The sequence below is a fragment of the Perca fluviatilis genome, chromosome 9 (assembly GCF_010015445.1).
Source record: "Perca fluviatilis chromosome 9, GENO_Pfluv_1.0, whole genome shotgun sequence".
NCBI lineage: Eukaryota > Metazoa > Chordata > Actinopteri > Perciformes > Percidae > Perca > Perca fluviatilis.
In genome coordinates, this window is record NC_053120.1 from 22,559,200 (window position 1) to 22,576,453 (window position 17,254).

General features: G+C 39.2%; 1 protein-coding gene and 9 non-coding genes across 13 annotated transcripts in view; all 10 read left to right on the forward strand.

Annotated features, from left to right (window-relative positions):
- The window catches only part of osbpl9 (oxysterol binding protein-like 9), a 40,214-nt gene extending 29,113 nt beyond the window's left edge, over positions 1-11,101 (forward strand). For all 4 annotated transcript variants that reach the window (XM_039812096.1, XM_039812097.1, XM_039812099.1 and 1 more), the window contains 15 exons: positions 2,402-2,495; positions 3,375-3,479; positions 4,506-4,665; positions 4,917-5,029; positions 6,338-6,456; positions 6,649-6,734; positions 6,854-7,034; positions 7,521-7,605; positions 7,912-8,022; positions 8,131-8,194; positions 8,275-8,415; positions 8,528-8,606; positions 8,842-8,933; positions 9,048-9,183; positions 9,457-11,101. In XM_039812096.1, the coding sequence (XP_039668030.1) occupies positions 2,402-2,495; positions 3,375-3,479; positions 4,506-4,665; positions 4,917-5,029; positions 6,338-6,456; positions 6,649-6,734; positions 6,854-7,034; positions 7,521-7,605; positions 7,912-8,022; positions 8,131-8,194; positions 8,275-8,415; positions 8,528-8,606; positions 8,842-8,933; positions 9,048-9,183; positions 9,457-9,531 (1,641 nt within the window). In that variant the 3' untranslated portion in view covers positions 9,532-11,101. The remainder of the gene's footprint in view (positions 1-2,401; positions 2,496-3,374; positions 3,480-4,505; positions 4,666-4,916; positions 5,030-6,337; positions 6,457-6,648; positions 6,735-6,853; positions 7,035-7,520; positions 7,606-7,911; positions 8,023-8,130; positions 8,195-8,274; positions 8,416-8,527; positions 8,607-8,841; positions 8,934-9,047; positions 9,184-9,456) is intronic.
- A 1,758-nt stretch (positions 11,102-12,859) lies between these two features.
- LOC120566218 lies at positions 12,860-12,940 on the forward strand. Its single transcript, XR_005640352.1, has one exon. It is a non-coding gene; the product is annotated as a small nucleolar RNA SNORD74 (small nucleolar RNA).
- A 329-nt stretch (positions 12,941-13,269) lies between these two features.
- On the forward strand, positions 13,270-13,352 carry LOC120566227. Its single transcript, XR_005640361.1, has one exon. It is a non-coding gene; the product is annotated as a small nucleolar RNA SNORD79 (small nucleolar RNA).
- A 171-nt stretch (positions 13,353-13,523) lies between these two features.
- Positions 13,524-13,605, forward strand: LOC120566222. Its single transcript, XR_005640356.1, has one exon. It is a non-coding gene; the product is annotated as a small nucleolar RNA snR60/Z15/Z230/Z193/J17 (small nucleolar RNA).
- Positions 13,606-13,967: 362 nt separating this feature from the next.
- LOC120566219 lies at positions 13,968-14,048 on the forward strand. The gene has a single exon (XR_005640353.1). It is a non-coding gene; the product is annotated as a small nucleolar RNA SNORD74 (small nucleolar RNA).
- A 382-nt stretch (positions 14,049-14,430) lies between these two features.
- Positions 14,431-14,493, forward strand: LOC120566226. The gene has a single exon (XR_005640360.1). It is a non-coding gene; the product is annotated as a small nucleolar RNA SNORD75 (small nucleolar RNA).
- Positions 14,494-15,391: 898 nt separating this feature from the next.
- On the forward strand, positions 15,392-15,473 carry LOC120566225. The gene has a single exon (XR_005640359.1). It is a non-coding gene; the product is annotated as a small nucleolar RNA SNORD79 (small nucleolar RNA).
- A 170-nt stretch (positions 15,474-15,643) lies between these two features.
- On the forward strand, positions 15,644-15,725 carry LOC120566221. Its single transcript, XR_005640355.1, has one exon. It is a non-coding gene; the product is annotated as a small nucleolar RNA snR60/Z15/Z230/Z193/J17 (small nucleolar RNA).
- Positions 15,726-15,867: 142 nt separating this feature from the next.
- LOC120566220 lies at positions 15,868-15,949 on the forward strand. The gene has a single exon (XR_005640354.1). It is a non-coding gene; the product is annotated as a small nucleolar RNA snR60/Z15/Z230/Z193/J17 (small nucleolar RNA).
- A 980-nt stretch (positions 15,950-16,929) lies between these two features.
- On the forward strand, positions 16,930-17,003 carry LOC120566217. Its single transcript, XR_005640351.1, has one exon. It is a non-coding gene; the product is annotated as a small nucleolar RNA SNORD47 (small nucleolar RNA).
- The last annotated feature ends 251 nt before the right edge of the window (positions 17,004-17,254 follow it).

A 17,254-nucleotide genomic window follows, 5' to 3' on the forward strand; every position in this document is an offset into this window, starting at 1 on the left:
TTATGTTACAAAAGATTGAAGGTGGACTATAAATTAACTAAACTGTGATGGGATACGTATCTATAGTACAGGTTGATTTGTATACCAATGCAACGGTTGGGGAATTGGTCGAGTAGAAAGGAAAGCAGGAGGGAGGTGGACTGTATAATGCAAGAAAAGTGAGGACTGAAGGGCAAATGAAACATGACAACAAACTAAGTACTGAAAACTTAGACCACTCTACAATGAAGAAAACCCATTGTAACTGCAAGGTAAAAAATCAATCTAAAACCTTTCAGTATGCTTTAGAAAAGGGGAACGGTTTGTTGGTAATGGACTGATGCAAGGAAAAATTCCAGTGTGTTCTTTAAGGCAAGAATCTCACAGGGGACTGTACAGCTCGTAGGCCTGCACTGCTCTTATAGCTGACTTAATCTCAGTCATTAAGGGCAGTATTACATAGCATAAATAGCACAGCTTATGCTCTGTATATACATTGAAATGAAATTTTTATATGCCATAAGCTTTGTGCTAAATATATCTTTGCAGCTATAGAACTTCTACACATCTGTCGTGTTGCCTGTATGCCAGTATTGTGGAGCAACAACAACAGATGCACTGTAGACTTGAACCACTAGCAGCGTGTTTGATTGACATTGTCAAGCAATGCACCATCAGGGGAATTGCCGTAAAGTGCAGGAATCATTTAAACTGAGCACAGTGCACCAGAACCCTGTTCAGTATTTATCTGTCAAAATATTTAATGTGCTATGATTGGTTTAGGTTTGCTTTGCTGCTCAAGCTACCTTTTCCATTAATATTACCTTCACTAAAAAAGAAAATATATCGATCATGATGACACCGTGCTTAAAGCCAACTCTTTCCCTCCGTCTGCCTATGCTTTAGCTCCTGCTTGCAAGGCCATGGGCTGGTCCCACTATGGCTGACCAATATTACTGTAATTGGCTATAATTAGTAGCCCTTGCCTTACTTTTATGGAGGCACGTGGACTAGGCAAGCATCGGGCAGTGCGGAGGGGAGGTAGAAAGGAGGGAATAGAGGCAGAAAGCTTGAAGATAAGAGAGAAAAGTGTGAACAGAAGGGGAAATGGAGAAGAGATATCAAACTAAGCTTCTCTTCAATAAATGTTCTACCTCTGATCATAACTTGCCTTTTGATGACACACACAAAGAAAAAAATAAGCTCAGCGAGTAATTAGAGGAAAAACAACCATGGCTTCCCATTACAGCTCTTTTTTTCCTCTGTAGTCACTGTCTTTTGTAACATACACAAGTGTTGCATCATGGGATTGTGGATGCCTATTGTCTACTTCCTGGTATTCTAGTCCAACTGTGATACTTACACCAGCTTCTGTATTCACACAGCCTTGTGTCAGGTCATGTTCTGACTCACTGCCTGTTCCTGTTGATCTCAAATGACTTATTTAAAACTTCTCCTGAAAAAAAACTGTACAAATCACAGATGACAGGTCAAGTTTTGAGTAATAGGATAATGCATCTCATAGACTTGATCTAATTTCAGTGCCACCAAGATCCCTGAGGGTAAGTTATTGAAGAATAAGGGTCGATGTGATTTGGCTGTGGCACGTGTCGTCATCTGTGTTCCTGTCAGTTGGGTCATTGGTGCCAGTGACCCTGTTACACCGAGCCAACGGGCTGCTTTTTATGCGTGTGTGCCGACGTGTGTTTTTGCCAGTATTTATATGCATGAACACATGATGTTAAGGTGGCACTGATGAGGGCAGGCCACTGCAGATAAGAACGTCCCTGCTGGTTTTTACCACAGGGAAATCAAGAGCCAGAGAGTTAAAACATAGTACAGATTTAGTCTGCAGCCCAGTGGAGTTAATTAACTGCTTTTTGGACTGCACGGTTGCTCAGATGGGCTGTTGGTTATTGTCTAAAGCTACTGCGGTGTCGTTGGTTTTATATTGATTCAGTTAATCAAACCTGGAAACACTCTTTCCAGGAAATGAAGTGACTGGAAATTGATCTGCCCAGGCTGGGTGGTGTATATTTTATTTCACTGTTCTTGTTGTCTCATAGGTATACCATTAAGGTGATATATAACCAATACACAAGCTGAAGCTAGTGCCCAATGGAGGGTGAGAGCTTACCTTGACATTGGACTTGAATGTTAAAGGAAATGGTGTTTCATTGTGGTTAGCACATAGGTATATGTAGGTTATAGATGTGGTTAAAATAGGCTAGTCGTACGACTAGCCTATTGTACCTGGAAATTAAAATCCAGGGCTAAACTCTCTTTTGCAGTATTGGATTTTAACTTCAACGTTTACTGTCTGTTAAGACAACATTTTAGATTGGTAAGCAGGTGGTGAAGTGGGTGTGCTATTGTTGCAGCAAGTGTCTGATGTGGTGTTGTTTTTCTTTGTTTTCTCCAGAGCACCATAAACCCAGTGGATGGGATCTACCAACCCCCTCTGGACCCTCCTGTAGTCAACACCACGATGCCAACACAGACCACACTACCCACAGGTACTAGACATCTGCCTTCTCACCATTTCCTTTACACATGTAGACAATTGTGTTGTGTTGATGTGCTTGATGTGTGAACACGTCTGTATATACACTCATATAGACTTCACACACCCAACTTCTTCCAGAAAGGTTGACAACAGCTCCCCCTGCTGTTAACACCTTAATCTCCTTCAGTTGATGGATCCAATAATGTTGATGTTGTCGCAGACAGTTGTCCGACATGCTTGCTGACAAATGCTTTTTTTAAATCGAAGAACAAAGACTACAATGACAATAGTCTTACATTTTAAATCACTCTACTGTTTCATTGTATATGCAAACAAGTTCGGGATATTGACAATACCGAAAAAATTCAGGTAAATAATTGATAAATATACATAAATATATATTTAGTGTTTGTGTTGTTAGTTGGGTTACTGGCTATATGATGGTACTGTCGCAAGGTCAGATATCCATTATGGTTATCACATGTGTTAATGTAATTATAATCCATTTCAGAAATAATTCTCTCTGAAAATGAATGTATTAATGTTGTTCTGTTTTGAAGCAGGTTCCTGTCCTTCAGTGTAATTGTGTTAAGTCATTTTAGTCAGAAAATAATTGACTAAATATAATCGCATGGCACGACTGAGATCGGACTAAAGTTTTGGGATATTTTGGTCATATGACTGACTCGACTGGTGTGAAAATGAACCATGCAATTTAGGCCATTCTAATTTCAGTCTCTTAATAGAGTGTGTAATCCCCCTCACAACTGAAGCGTCTGTCTCAGATCATTTTCTCAACCTCCTGGATTTCAGGCTGCTGTTTTTAATGTGATTTGGCTTCATTTTGCAGCTTCAGTGCTAAATCATCCACTTTCTGTTTTTGCTACAGACGCTTCTCAGGTGTGTAAATCCGACCAACGCCCCTCCACGTTACAAGTTGGTCCCATTGTCACGGTGATGGGCAGTCTGCAGACCCCAACTCCCAACAGCACAGGTGAAAGTTCACTTCACTCTTATCACAGCATAAGGAGCTATTCCATTGCAAGGAAAGATAATTTGTTGTCATAATTAATGTCAATTACACATTCCAAAAGTTGCATACAAATGTGTTGTATTGCTCATTCCCTCAGAAACCTCAGCAGCTTCAACGGGAAGGAGGTTTTGTTACATCATTTGGAGAAAGAACAGTTACTGAATTCCAAATCACATACTTTTTACTTTTTACTTTTAGTATGTACTGCAGCTGCCCTTACAAAGTACGTACTGTTGCATGCAGTATGCATACATTTAAGACATACTACTTCTTCATAACGCTGCACCTTGAACTTTGACCCTCTTGCTCATATATGCTGTGCAAAAGATTGTGGGTCAGAATAGCCAGAAAAGCATGCAGGCTTGCATACTGCAAAATCTGACCGGATACAGTAGGACATCCTGGTATTTTTGGCATACTGTATATTGAGACATATTCAACCTTTTTGTGGCATACTACTTCTGGAACGCAGGGAATGTGTGTCCTTATCAGAATGTTATGTATTGTTAGATCCTTTAATTTGCAAGCAACATAAAACTAATGCAATAAGAACTCAACCACAAGAGCAAAAGTAATAATACCATGAATTATTACTGTGCTTCTCCACCCCAGAGTGCCTGGTCCACAAACATAGTAAATTAAAGAGCCAAGTAGAAAAGCAGAGGTCCATGCTGAGGCAGCAGTATTAAAATGCTGCGCTGTGCACTAAGGGAGACAGGCTGCATGCTCGAGAGCACTGTCAATATGCTCTGCAGAGGAAGCAGTCACTATTTCAAAGACAGCTTGATGTTACTGTACACAGCCAGCTGGACCGGGCTCAGAAATGAGTGCTTTAGTTAAACAACATACTGTTGATTTGACCATGACCTGTATACTGTATAAATAAAGAAGCCTTATTAATTAGATCCATAAAATGAAAAGCGAAAATGCTACAAGAGAGCGCTGACACAACACAGTGTTTTATTTTTAAATGTTTTCCTTTTTCAGGGAGTGGCCAGTCAGGCCCCAGCAGCAGCGTCGCCTCCCCGTCTCACATCCCCCTCCTCTCGCACTCGGTGCCAGACTTCTCCTATTCCTCCAGCGAGGATGAGTTCTACGATGCTGATGAGTTCTACCAGAGCAGTACTTCCCCCAAACACTGCATAGAGTGAGTAAAGTATCACTCCGCTTCACTGTGACCAACACTCTGATGCAGTGAATTTATTTTTGTGTTTGAAACCAACACTGTAATTGTAGCATTTAACAGGTCAGGTGGAAAAATGCAACTTGGTGGCAATAAAAAAAATCAAGTCTGAGAAGTTTAAAACACAATTATTGCCTGTGAAATCCTTCTCATGCTCCATCTCCTCATCTTTCCTGCTTCCTGCCTCCTTTCTGTTCCCTCTATCTCCTCCTCAGTCCCTCAGGGCCTCAAGCGTCCTCACCTCTCACTAATGAAGCAACAGCGTTGAAACGACCAGACACCACCGAGTCCCTCAACTCGTCCATGTCTAACGGCACAACAGATGCAGGTAAAAAGAGAACGCACACAAGACACAACAACATTTTCCCAGCTGTTGTTGTGGCTCTTTATGCATAAAACACAAAGTTGGAACTCTCTTGTGTTGAAGTATGAGATGGTATTAGAGTACTATTACTCCCATGATTTAGTTTTAAACCACACCATCCCAGTAGCTTCAAGTTTAATAACATTTGGTTTTATCTAGAGATGCACCGATTGACGGGCCAGTGACCGGAATTGGCCGATTTTCACGTGCTCGGCCATGACCGGCGACCGGCAGGTCAGCCTGACATATGGCGATTTTATGCCGGTCAAATGCACTCGGGCGCCGCACGATTAACATCGCGCAAGATCAGCGCACTGCCGCTCAATCAGCTGTTTATGAAATGTTATAAAGTCGTAATTATACACGGATCTGCAGAGCAGTCTGCTCTGATCTCAGCCGCTCTCTCTCTCCCCTCTGAGGCTGAATAACTGGAACATGAAAACCGCGGGTTCCGTGAAATATATGACTGCTACAGTTTATTGGAAAATAGCGTTGGGCACACTGACTTTGATGAATTTACTGTTTATCAGACCTCACATGAGACAAGAAGCTAACATTAGCGAACGCTGCGGTGACTGTCCCTCTGCCTCTGACGTCTGGCTGCAAGAGACGCTGTATTAAAAAAATAAAAAAAGAGACACTGTATTCCTCCGACACGCTGTATTAACATTACTGTTTAAAACGCTTTCCAGGTTAGTGGGGATGCATACCACTCAAAACCAACATTAAAAATGTAGTAATCTTCCCCCAGCGTTTAGTTTGTTGCTAAACTGTGTGTACAATGAGTGGTGACGTTTATGTTTTCAGGTAACGTTACTGTTGACGTTCAAACAGGCCTGGGTGTGTGTTTTGAGAAATATCTTTATATTGCAAGGCTATATTTATTATATTAAGTTGGATATTGGATGTGAAAAGAAGGAAATGGTTCTAACATTGTACTTTAGATGTGTGTGAATTTTCCACACCAGGAGTCATTTATATAGTTCTGTTTTATAGCAATCGATTATTTATTCAAAAAATGTTCTATGTAAAATGTTCTATTAAAGAAAAGATAGAAAATAAATATTTGTGTGTGCTGTAAAGTGGTTAGAAAAAATGAAATCGTAATCGGCAAAAATTGGTATCGGCTGGCCTTACTCAAAGAAAATCGGAATCGGCCTAGAAAGTTGTAATCGGAGCATCTCTAGTTTTATCAAATGGTAAAAAATGATGCTTTACATAACTAAATGTTATTCCAGCCATGTGAGACTTGTCCTCATCCGTTGTCTTTAGACCCGTTTGACAGCCATGATGACCGCGATGATGAAGGTGAGGGCGAGTCTGTGGAGGAGCACAAGAGCGTCATCATGCATCTTCTCTCTCAAGTTCGTTTGGGCATGGACCTCACCAAGGTAAAGAACACTGACCTGCATTGCTTAGTTAGGAGTCTGGCTCCCTCCACGCTCCTTATTCACTCTGAATTTCTCTCGTTGCAGTGGTCCTTTATCATTTTACTCACTAACATCATCTGTGCCAGCTGTTTTCTTTTGAACAACCCACGCAGCAACAGTTTTACAGTTTTCCTCCTTCGTTATGTTTAACAGGTGGTACTGCCTACCTTCATCCTGGAGAGGAGATCTTTGTTAGAAATGTACGCCGACTTCTTTGCACATCCCGACTTATTTGTAAGGTAATTGTCCTCTCTTTTATTGGCGCAAGCAATTGTATCACACAGATATTTAAATATATTCAAAATTCAGGAATGGTAAAATATGAAGTAGTTTTACTCTCTCACGGGACTTCCACTAGTATCGCTGAGCAGCCGGAGGCCCGGGAGCGCATGGTTCACGTGGTAAAGTGGTACCTGTCAGCTTTCCACGCAGGGAGGAAAGGTTCAGTGGCCAAGAAACCTTACAACCCAATCCTGGGAGAAGTCTTCTACTGCCACTGGGATCTGCCCAGCGACACAGAGGAGCCTTCCCCGCACACGGTGAGACCACATGCCTCTGCAGCCCTTGCTGGTTCTAGACTATTTGTGGACAATGTGAATAAACTTCTGTGCTGGGAATAAAATCATATAGCATTTAAATTTTTCAATTCATTTTTCAGATTAATGTTACTAGTAACACAACTTTTACACCTCCTTACTAAAGTTCATATTTAGTTCATGCTGGGTTTATTGTATATCAGTTATGTGTACTTTGGTTAAAATGCTGTTGTGGACCTGTTAAGCTGATTGAGACTGTATTTGGTTATACAAATAAACTTGACTGGAATTGTAAGTATAGGTACCTTTTTTGAAAACAGTAAACGGAACAAACTTTGTTCTTGGTTTCCTTTTTTTTTTTATTTCTACATGCACCATTCCTTTCATTTTAACATTGTTTACAAAGTCACTACAATGAATTTGTTTTTCATATTGTAGCATGGAAAAACTTGTCTATTCTGACTCCCTTTCCTGTCCTCCACCCTCCAGGAGACAGTATCAGAAGGTCCAGTACCATGGTCTTCATCCAACAGTGTGTGTTTTGTGGCAGAGCAGGTCTCTCACCACCCACCCAGTGAGTGTCCAACCTTCTGATCACACAGCACTACCAAAGTCTTTTGACAGGTCGTGTCAAGAAAACAATGATGGACACTAACTGATCATTTTTGAAAAGTAGTAGTATAACCAGCAGCCACTGATTTTTCTTGTTTTTATTTTTTATTTTTTTTGTCATTACCTCTTTTAGAGGCCATACAATGTATAAAGGAGGATATCTTAATCTTGCTTATTGCTTGTTTGCTTCATTTTCTGGACTATGACTAAGATGTTGCTACTAAGATGTCGACAATCTCTTTGAGTATTTCCTCTCTTGTTTCTGTAGTTTCTGCATTCTACGCAGAATGTTTAAATAAGAAGATCCAGTTCAACGCTCACATCTGGACTAAGTCTAAGTTCTTGGGCATGTCCATAGGTGTCCACAATATTGGCCAAGGTACTTAAGAGCGCTGCTTCATACACTCCAAAATAGGATTGTTTTTGTACACACTTTACTGTCACAACTTCAAGTAGTTGTGATAATTCTTTGCTGGTCTTGTTTCAGGTTGTGTGTCGTGTTTGGAGCATGATGAACATTACATCCTCACCTTCCCTAACGGATATGGCAGGTGCGTGCGTGTCATCACTTTTATTACACCTCCCTGGTTATTGATTGATGTGCGTCACTGAACTGAGTTTGTCTGTTCAGGTCGATTCTGACTGTGCCGTGGGTGGAGCTGGGTGGGGAGTGCAACATCTCCTGCTCCAAGTCGGGCTACAGTGCTAACATCGTGTTCCACACCAAACCCTTCTACGGAGGAAAAAAGCACAGGATCACTGCTGAGATTTTGTAAGAGAAAAACGTTTGCACAATTGTATGATTTTAAATCACACTTCAAAGACTGACTATGGATAAAAAGAGTCTGACCTTTTTATATATATTTCATATTTTTTTCTTTCAGTTCACCTAATGATAAGAAGTCTTTCTGCTCCATTGAAGGAGAATGGAATGGAGTGATGTATGCCAAGTGGGCAACTGGAGTGAGTCTTTACTCTCCTTTTTTTTATTTTATATTTTTTATATTTTCTTATTTTTCACTGCGGGTGGAGGGTACATATCAAATTAGGCAATAATTACTTAGGGCAAGTTAGTCATCATTTATTAGTTGAACCGAAACAAAATGTAGGCATTTATTAGACTGGGGAATAACTACTAAAGGGAGGAGCAATACATTACAACAATGAATGAATAAATGTGTTTTGTGTGTGTTTCTAGGAGAACACAGTGTTCATAGACACTAAGAGGATAGGCATCATTAAGAAGAAAGTGAGAAAGCTGGAAGACCAGCTCGACTACGAGTCCCGAAGGTGAGAAATTAAACTGGTTTCTAAAAAGAATTGCATATCATGGAACCTAGGATCCAGAAACAAAGTCCTTCGCTCAGAAACAAACTCTGTTGTTTCACCCCTTCAATTCTCCAGATTGTGGAGAGATGTGACGTTGAACCTGAAGCAAAGGGACATTGATGCAGCAACAGAAGCCAAACACCGGCTGGAGGAGAAACAGAGAGCCGAAGCCAGAGAGAGGAAGGAGAACGAGCAGCAGTGGGAGACCAGGGTGAGACTGTCTGTTCTTCAACTTCTAGAAAGAACTTGAAAACTGTGTGATAATAGACTACACGCTCACCAAAATGTTGAGACCTTAACGTGCATCTTCTCACCTGTAAAGCCCTGTATATTGTTGTTTTTTTGAATGTAAAATGACTGAATCTGAATACAACAGAATGGGGTAACATGAGCAAACAAATGTAATTATGCAGTTTTATTTTAGGATCAATTTCTTTTCAATTTAAAAAAAATAAAATAAATGTTTTTGCTTGTGTTTCTACAGCTATTTCACGAGGACGGGGAGTGCTGGGTCTATGATGAGCCTCTATTAAAGAGATTAGTCCCTCAGAGGCACTGAGAGGACTACGCACATTCTGATGCACACACACACACACACACACACACACACACACACACCATACATATGCATAAAGAACTGCACACACAACAGAGTCTTCATAAGAACTCTTTTGCAAAACCACTTCTTTTCCAAGCCTTGGAATGACTGACTTATGATTGAATATGTACACAACTTTGCATTTGACTGTAAAACAATATGGAAATGAATGAAATCAAACGGAAAAGCGTCTGAGATGTAACTTGAAAACTAGTAAAGCTCCTCTTCTTATTTGGGCAACATCACTTCCACCGCCAGCACGAGAGTCGGGAGCGCAGAGTGGAGACGGGAGGTCGACTCTTCTCAGCTCTATCCGTCAGCTCCACGACCACACCCTTCATCAGCTCCATGGGACGAGCAAGAGCAGCACTCATTTCCTTACACAAACATTTTTGTTTTGGGGGGCAAGGGGGTGTGGTTGATGGTGTTGAAATCAAATAAACCTTGACAAATAAACGGGCGCTCTACATCTCAGGGAATCTGGTGACTTAAGAAAGAAAGCTGCTGCCCCCTCTGAGAGTCTGACAGCCTTATAACAGTGGAAGGGATGAATCTTAAAGGGGTGGGGGAGAAATTCTCCGCTTGCCTGCAACTAGTTGTAACTGTTTATATATAGATATACATATGATGGATATATAAATATATATTCTTTTTTATTTTCAATGCTCTTTTTGTTTGTTTTTCTTTCTGGCAATAGTGTAAAAAATATTTGAGGATATGAATTTGATCTTTAGGAATCATTCCATTTACCCTTTTGGTGTTTTGTTCCCATTTTAAGTTCACTTTGCTGCTTATTTGGTCCTTCGCACGGTTCTGTGTCTCAAGTGTTATCCAGAAGCAAAGCCCTACATAAGCCATAGCATCTCAACTCACTGATTGGGAGAGTTGTGATAGATTTGTGGAATATATGCAATCTAGAGAACATTGACATTGCCTGTCAAAGGACAAATTTGGGTGTCCATTATGCCAAAAATGTTTAGATAAAAGGCTAAAGGGACTTTCATCTGGGCAAAGAACAAACAACCCTCATGTTTCCATGTTACCTGAAGGCATTTATAAACAAATAAGTGTTTTACATATGTTTGTCTTTATGGATCGCTGGTTCATGATGAGGACGTAAGGCTAGGACTAAGTCTGTAAAGTCTCCCTTTTTGTTCTTCACGTCGCCTGTCCGTGTTTCCTGTCCAAACCCACAGATTTCAGAGTAGATCACCTTGATGGTTCACCTGTTGTCAGAGGGTGAGGACAGTGAAAACAAGGAACCGGAGTAGACTTTTGAAACACTGATGCTGTTTTCATAGTCCTGCTATGAATCCAGACTGTGTTCTACTGGTTCTGTTTTCTTGTAAACTCAATTTTTTTGTCCAATGTTTTTTGAGATAACCACATAGAGGGCAATATTAATCCTACTGTACACCTCTGCTTTCTGAAACCATCATCCATTCTCTTATTTACAGCTGCATAGGTTGGATCTAAATGCAATGATATTTGGATGAAATACAGAAATAAACAATTTTCACATGAAAACGCACAAGAATATCTTTCAATGCTGCAGTGAGCTCACAACAGTCCCTTGTTATCTTTGTGGTTAAAATGTAAGATTTGATTATCGTCTGTTCTAGATATTTGGCCTGTATGAAACTGGTTGATTTAAATGAATATTAAAAGACCTAAGTCTTAAAATCAATCAATTTGCTGAAGGGATCATATCCCTAGTGCTGTGTGCAGATCAAGTGAAAAATCTGGATTTAGTTGCAGCTGTTGAATTTAATCCTCTAGAGCGTACAAAAATGCCTTTAGAAACCAGCCAAATGAAATTCAGTGTCCAAGCTAAATTCGTTTTTTCCTCCATGTCATGTCTTTGTAAATTATATTGAATCGTGGCCTTGCCATACATTTCAGTATCGCCTGATAGAGCGCAATCAAAATGTATTATTTTTATTTCATTTTGATTATAACCATTGATTGTATCAGATTTTCCTGTTTATTTATGCATAATATTAAATCTCCATGAGTTTATTCCTGCTAGATTTTGTCACAGTTATTTCAGATGAGCATTGCCTCAAGTTTCTTTGCTCAAAACATTGTGCCAGGTTCAGAGAGGAAAGACTACATGACAGTTGTATTTTTGTCTAGAAACCAACCAGTACTATATGCTGGAAAACACTCACTGGTGTCAATTAGTTCACAGTAATCTGAAAAGAACTTAAAAGTAGATTTTTACACTGGCCACCTCTACAACACATGGACAGAATAAGATTAGCTATAGTTATTAGCTATAATACAGGACCAGCCTTACTTGCAACTGTGCAATAATTCCCTAATAAATTTGTAGTTAATTAAATTACTAAAAAACAATTGACACACACTGAACCTGGGGCTTTTGGGGCCCATGGGGGTCTGGGGTCTGATGGATCTGATTAACGATTAACTTTGCCAATTCGGAAATTCCACCCTTGTGAGTAAGCTCAGTAACATCTTATACAGACATCAGGATAACATATCAGAAAATCTGATGGGTTACATTAGATTCAGCATAATGTTGAACAAACAAATAGAGATTACATTTTTAATAAAACATTTTTATGTTGTTGCTTACTAAATTTTGTAAAATTTCACAATGCATTGTGTAATTAAAGTTTTGTTTAAGGTTATTTAATTTTCGCTGACTAAGAAAAATATAAAGCTAAACTCTAGGTCCACATAGCAGTTTTTTCAACCGTATCTCACAGTCTTCCTCGTAGGTTTGAAAGCCTCAGAAACAGTGAGTAAGTGGACCTTGAGTTTATATTATTTTTAGTCAAACTACTGTTTTACACTTAATTCGTCACTGATTTAATAAAAAAATATATATCTTATATATCTTTTGTGTTCTTTTTCTTCTTAATTACACGAATGGCCAGCAGAGGCGCTAGCCGTTGAATAAACTTTTCCCATCAGCCAGTGCGACATCCCCTATAAATACGCTCCGCACCCTTTGCCATTTCTCACTCCTCGGCTGCCTACAAGGTAAATATGTTGTCTTTATTTAGTTACGTGATGTCTTTGTAGTTTGATGTAGTGAAGTTATTGAAATTTAGTTGTAAACTCAGGTGGTGACATGCAGTATTTATGTTCATATTGCTGCAGTTGTGCTGTTTTCGATTAAATGTTTCCTAGATAGAAATAATGTAACAGCAGTAACGTTAGGCCTCTAACGTCACCACGTGCCAGTCATTGCACGTGTGGCGATGCTAATTAGCAAACGAGCTAATCTAATCTTACACTTGTATCCACTAAACACAATATTCCCATGACTATATGATGAAATAAATGTTGGTAGGGACATCTGAATTAATGTGAAGAATGCCAACATCTCTGACTGTATGGGACAAAGATTAAAATGTAACGTCAAACTGCTAAATTTAGCTGGACCCTCAAACAGGCACACCTAGGAAAGCATCAGTCTGTCTTATTCTGCACATTCTCCTTGTGCTGCTGTGATGACATTATTTGCTACTCTCGACAAGATGGATAACGATACTTCTAACCCACCAGTTAAATTATCTTAAGACAGACAAATTGATGCATGTTTTTAAGATTTGTTTTGAGTGCTCATGTTGTTGTGTTCCTACAGGTGTGCTTACACTGGTTGAATTTACTTTTCCGTGACCTCCAGAACAGGTAATGCACTGATTTATTTTACCTAGATTCTCCTGAAACTGTCAATTGATGATATTGTTTACAAAACAATGGGAATCTCTCTGAATAAGAGTGAAAGAATACTTGTAACTGATGCAGTGAATATGAGGGATGCCTACATATTTTGAAATGGAGTTTTTTTTGTTAATATCTGGCGTTTTGATGTGCAGGTGGTCTCCTATTCTTGGATCTAGTGCATCTTCTTGGATCAGTTGCAGGTGAGGTTTTCATTTTGTACTTAAAGTAAACCTTTTTTTATAATACAAGCTGGTCTGATACAATGATGAGTGCATAGTTCAGCAGATTAAACTATGACGAATATATATTGTCTTTCGCTCCTAGCTGATGTGTCGGCCTCAAAGACCAGTGAGGCCCGCTTTATTTCTGGAGTTTTTTTTATTTATTGAAAGGTTCTTGTTTTATTTACAGAAACAAGACTTGCAGTACAAAAGGCCACGTGAAGGTGAGTTGAAAAGCTGTAGTCTAACAACCTTAATGATGCTTGGTACACTGAGTGCATAGTTCAGCAGAATTAACAGTGAATAATATCACTGCTTGGCTACCCACTAGGCCAATTTGATGTCCTTACTTAGCTACATGATGTCTTTGTATTTTGATGTAGTCACGTTATTGAAATTTAGCTGGAAACTCAAGTGGTGACATGCAGTTTCTATATTCTGCTGATCTAAGCTTTAATATCTAGTAACTACAGTATTCCCATGACTATATGATGAAATAAATGTTGGTAGGGACATCTGAATTAATATGAAGAATGCCAACATCTCTGACTGCATGGGACAAGGATTAATTTGCTGCACAGCTCCTGTGCTCCTGGCTGTGAATCTTGCAGCTAATTATAGCTAAACTGCAAAGCCGTTGCATAAATTTATTTAATTTAAATGTTTTCTTTTGGTTGCAGGCCTTTCAACTGGATTGCTGTAAAAATGAACAGGGACCCAAGATGGTAAGGAAAATGGCCCCTCGGACAAATTTAATTAATGTTGGAAGTTTAGCTAAGTAATGGCATGCATTTTCATTAACGTTTGCTAATTACAAAAGATGAACAGCATGCAAAAGCCATGTAACTAGCTACGTGCTTTATTTTTCTTAAGATCGAAGAGGTCTGGAACGACCTATACTATGCTGGTTAGGCCATTTATTCTGCTTATCCTAACTGGAAGTCAGTGATGTTTTAAAGAGTAGTGGACAGATGTGATATCTGAATAATTTCACACTGAGACTTCTAGTTAAGCTATACTTTTTATTGTATTCCCAACATGACTAGTATGGTACTAAAAAAGGGTGTGTATCCACAGGTCTTGGGATGTGCTGAGACATGAAGAGACAGGAGCAGAAGGAGGTAACATTGAGGCTTAGGTTTTACGTTAAATGGCAGTTGAGATGGATTTATGCTTCTCTGAGGGATCCCAAATGTAGTTTAACATTGGGTTTATCTGTCTTAAATGGATTTGCAACTCATGACTGCTTTATCACACAAATCTATGTAAGATTTTTATTTTTTGTCACCTATAGCACATCACAAGCCTGTAAACATGCAGGCTTCAATGAATAAAGTACATACTGGCCATTTAAGTACAGTAGGCTACCAAAAATGGAGAAATAACTCTTTGAACTAAATGTGGCCCTAATACAGGCAGTATCTGAACTCTTGAACAAGTCTTTACATAATTAAGTAAAACATGTCTATGTCAAATGCTTTCAATAAATTAATTGGAGGAAAAAGTGCTTTATAATTTACATCTCAAACGGGTGAATCAAGATCACAATTTTTATAACTATTGATCATACAGGCCTACCATGCACACTTGAGATGCACATAAGCTTGACCCTAAAACGGGCACCACTGGAGAAGCATCAGTCGGTCTTATTCTGCACATTCTCCTTGTGCTGCTGTGATGACATTATTTGCTACTCTCGACAAGATGGATGACGATACTTCCAACCCACCAGTTGAATTATCTGAGGCACAGAAAACTTTATGCATGCATGTTTTTAAGATGTTTTGAGTGCTCATTTTTATTGTGTTCCTGCAGGTGTGCTTACACTGGTTGAATTACCTTTTCGGTGACCTCAAGAACAGGTAATGCACTGATTACTTTACCTAGATTCTGCTAAAACAAACTGTCAATGATGATATTGTTTACAAAACAATGGGAATCTCTCTGAATAAGAGTGAAAGAATACTTTTTACTGATGCAGTGAATATGAGGGATGCCTACATATTTTGAAATGGAGTTTTTTTTGTTAATATCTGGCATTTTGATGTGCAGGTGGTCTCCTATTCTTGGATCTAGTGCATCTTCTTGGATCAGTTGCAGGTGAGATTTTAATTTTGTACTTAAAGTAAACTTTTTCTATAATTCAAGCTGGTCTGATACAATGATGAGTGCATAGTTCAGCAGATTAAACTATGATGAATACATATTGTCTTTCGCTCCTAGCTGATGTGTCGGCCTCAAAGACCAGTGAGGCCTGCTTGATTTCTGGAGTTTTTTTTTTTTAAAGTTCTTTCTTGTTTACAGAAACAAGACTTGCAGTACAAAACACCATGTCAAGGTGAGTTGAAAAGCTGTAGTTTAACCACCTTAATGATGCTTGATACAATGATGAGTGCATAGTTCAGCAGATTTAACCATGAAGAATATCTATTGTCTTTCGCTCCTAGCTGATGTATCAACTGCAATTGTCATTTAGGCCTCAGGTGTTGTATACACTGTAATAACAATCTCTCTCTACCCATTCAGGCATGTGAAACCTTGCTGTAGAGACTGTTCACAGCCAGCCTTGTGTCGGTAAGTCACATAAATCAGATTGGCATTGTGCAGCTAATATTCAGATGTGATGAATATGAATCAGGTCTCTGATCCAGTTGAGGAAGTTTGTCATTTATTCTGATCTGATTGTTTCAGGGAAATGACTGTAATTTTTATTCAAATGAAACTAATTGCATTACTATTCTCTAATTGCAGATAGTCATAAGAGCAAGAAGTCTTACAAGCATGTGAGTATTTAATATCCAGATGACTAGTTTACTTTTCTTAATCTTAGGATTAGTTACTTGGGAGTTAATTACCAAAATCTCATTTGTGCAAATTTTACCTCCCAACTCTGCCACCTGGGTCTACAAGTGTACATTAGTTGGATTGTGGTAGCTGTTAAAGTGACCCTTTTTTGATCCCTCTTGAGTGGCCTGTGTGACAGACTATATAAACAAAGATCTTAGTTCTAGCTGACCTGGTCAGTCTGTAAATATTTATGTATAGTGTGCATAATTTATGCTTTTCTATCTTCAGTTTATGATCATTGCCTTTGGAGGCGGGTTTCCTCAAGGATGAGGTAAGAATGCAAACCCTCTCACAAGATTGAAAATTACTTTCTATGGGTTCAGTGATGTCTTAACAAATGTCTGACCTGAACTTTAATGTGGATGTTATCTGTTACTGAGTAACCCAGTGAATGAAATCTTAATCAACCAGTCAATGACTTGTAATAAGGTATTCCATTTCTTTGCCCATTCTCCAGGAAGAACTGGAGCTGTAGCCTGACATGGTAAGTGTTTCACATCCTTCAGCTAGACTTAGTGCACCATGTTCAGTCTTCTGTTGATGGCTGTTCATTTCTGAATTCTGTGGGTGCCATAACACAAAATTGACCACTTACCTGTGATGAAAAGATTCTGCCAAATGATTTCTCTGATTATACTCCTTACCGTTCCATATATTTCTGAGGCTGTGTGGTCAATGAACCAGCTTGTCTGTTACAGTCCTCCCTGCTTTATTTATTTTAATGAGAACTGTCTGTTCCCCAAGAATGCAGCGGTGAAGACTCTTTGGCCCAGAGGAGCAAGCCTACATGGAAGTGTTTGTGCTAAAGTGAGTTTGAGGATGTTCTCTTGACAAAGTAAAACCTTAACATTCCAAAAAAGGTGTTCTGCAGTGTGTATGAAAAGCTAAATTAAGGTTTCTCATCTTTCTCAGATTTT